This window comes from Engraulis encrasicolus, chromosome 12 (genome assembly GCF_034702125.1).
Source record: "Engraulis encrasicolus isolate BLACKSEA-1 chromosome 12, IST_EnEncr_1.0, whole genome shotgun sequence".
In the NCBI taxonomy this organism is placed as follows: domain Eukaryota; kingdom Metazoa; phylum Chordata; class Actinopteri; order Clupeiformes; family Engraulidae; genus Engraulis; species Engraulis encrasicolus.
The window spans coordinates 2,740,001-2,741,646 of NC_085868.1; the positions used below are offsets into that span (position 1 = coordinate 2,740,001).

The 1,646-nt window shown below is 42.1% G+C and overlaps 1 protein-coding gene across 1 annotated transcript in view; it reads left to right on the forward strand.

Moving 5' to 3' along the window:
- The window catches only part of LOC134459195 (zinc finger protein GLI2-like), a 153,725-nt gene that overhangs the window by 92,051 nt on the left and 60,028 nt on the right, over positions 1-1,646 (forward strand). Inside the window, exon 4 of the mRNA XM_063211489.1 lies at positions 1,196-1,389. Coding sequence (XP_063067559.1) covers positions 1,196-1,389 — 194 coding nt within the window. The remainder of the gene's footprint in view (positions 1-1,195; positions 1,390-1,646) is intronic.

Consider the following 1,646-nt stretch of genomic DNA (forward strand, 5'->3'; position numbering starts at 1 on the left):
CCTCCCACAATGCTTCTTTCTGACAGTTAAGCTTATTCCTTTTCAATTTCAGTTCTGGTATAAAATCAGTGTATAGAGTAATTGTTCCTTGAAAATAATGCATGCAACAAATAAGCAATTTGATATTGGAAAAAGTAACTGTTGAATGGATTTACTTGTATAGACAAACCAAAATGTATCACTAACTTTTGACTAATCAAAGTGTACCTTTACTAAGGTAGTGTCTAGTCTGGTGTACTAATCAAAGTGTAGACTCCTTTGGCATTAATAATAACCAGTTGCGGTTCTACAGATTCATTCCTTGGATGAGATGAGGTCCAGAATTGCCCATGAGTTCTATGAGCCCCATGCATGCAAAAGTTGATGTCTGCTCCTGTCAATTCATACAATGCCGGATGATATACACATCATTTGAAAGAGGAGAATCTACACTTTCCAACGATGTATGGCACTGGCTTGCACACTAAAACATCGCTGAGACAATGGATTGTGTTGGTAGGTAGAGTAGGTTCACTCTGATGGCTAGAAAATCATGCAGCTACTTTGACCTGAATTTGTGGACGAGGTGGCAACTCAACAAATGTCATACACCTACCATTGGAAAGGGCAGACACTGAGCTTTCCAATAGTTCCATGCATTCTCTGATAAACCAAAGAAACGTCTGTAGAAAAATGGACCAAAAGAGGTATTAATGGGTAAAAAGGCTTGGTTAGATTTCACTCTTCTGTCCAGTTTAACCAATTTTATGGGTAATCAAACCTTTTTTCACCTGTGGCTGTTCAGTACTTTCCATTATTCCATTTCAAGCTATTCAAAAGATGTTTGCGACTTGAATTGCAAACAAATAACTGGAAAAATGAAGGTGACCCCAAACTTTTGAACGGTAGTGTAAACTAGTACGTTATTGAATTAAAGCTCCACTTTAGAATATATGATGGCCAGTGTTCTAAATAAAATTAAGCAATATTTGGCAAGACCAGTTTCCAAGTCCAACTACTAAGGAGTCCAAGTCAAGTCCAAGTCCATAGAAAAATGGACTTGACCCATCGCTTGACCCATCGCTGTATTCAAATCAAAACAAACTGCCCACATAGGTGTAGGTATATATACTGTTGGTGGCAATGCACCAGTCCCCACACATTTGTTATTCTTACTGAACATTAATCATACTGCACACTTCTTCTCTTCCCACAGTGCCCCTGGTCTGGCGGGCAGCCCGGTGATTTCGGACCTGTCCCTGATCCGCCTGTCCCCCAGCGCCGCAGAGCCGGCGTTCGCTCCCCCACACCCCTACGTCAGCCCCCACATGGAACACTACCTACGCTCCGTACACTCCAGCCCCACACTGTCCATGATCTCTGCTGCAAGAGGATTGAGTCCTGCTGACGGTAAGACACACATACACGCACACGCACGTACTCACGTACGCACACACACACACGCATGCGCGCAAGAGGTCTGAGTTTATAACACTCTGCCGCAAGAGGACTGATTCCTGCTGATGGTAAGACACACACACAGTTACTTAACCTCTCTGTTATAACCTAATTGTGACCAACATTGTAATGACCAAGTCTTAATCTATTACTTAAGTCTCTCAGTAATGTAATAGACATGTTGTTTTCATGCCGTTGAGCCTTTTGAG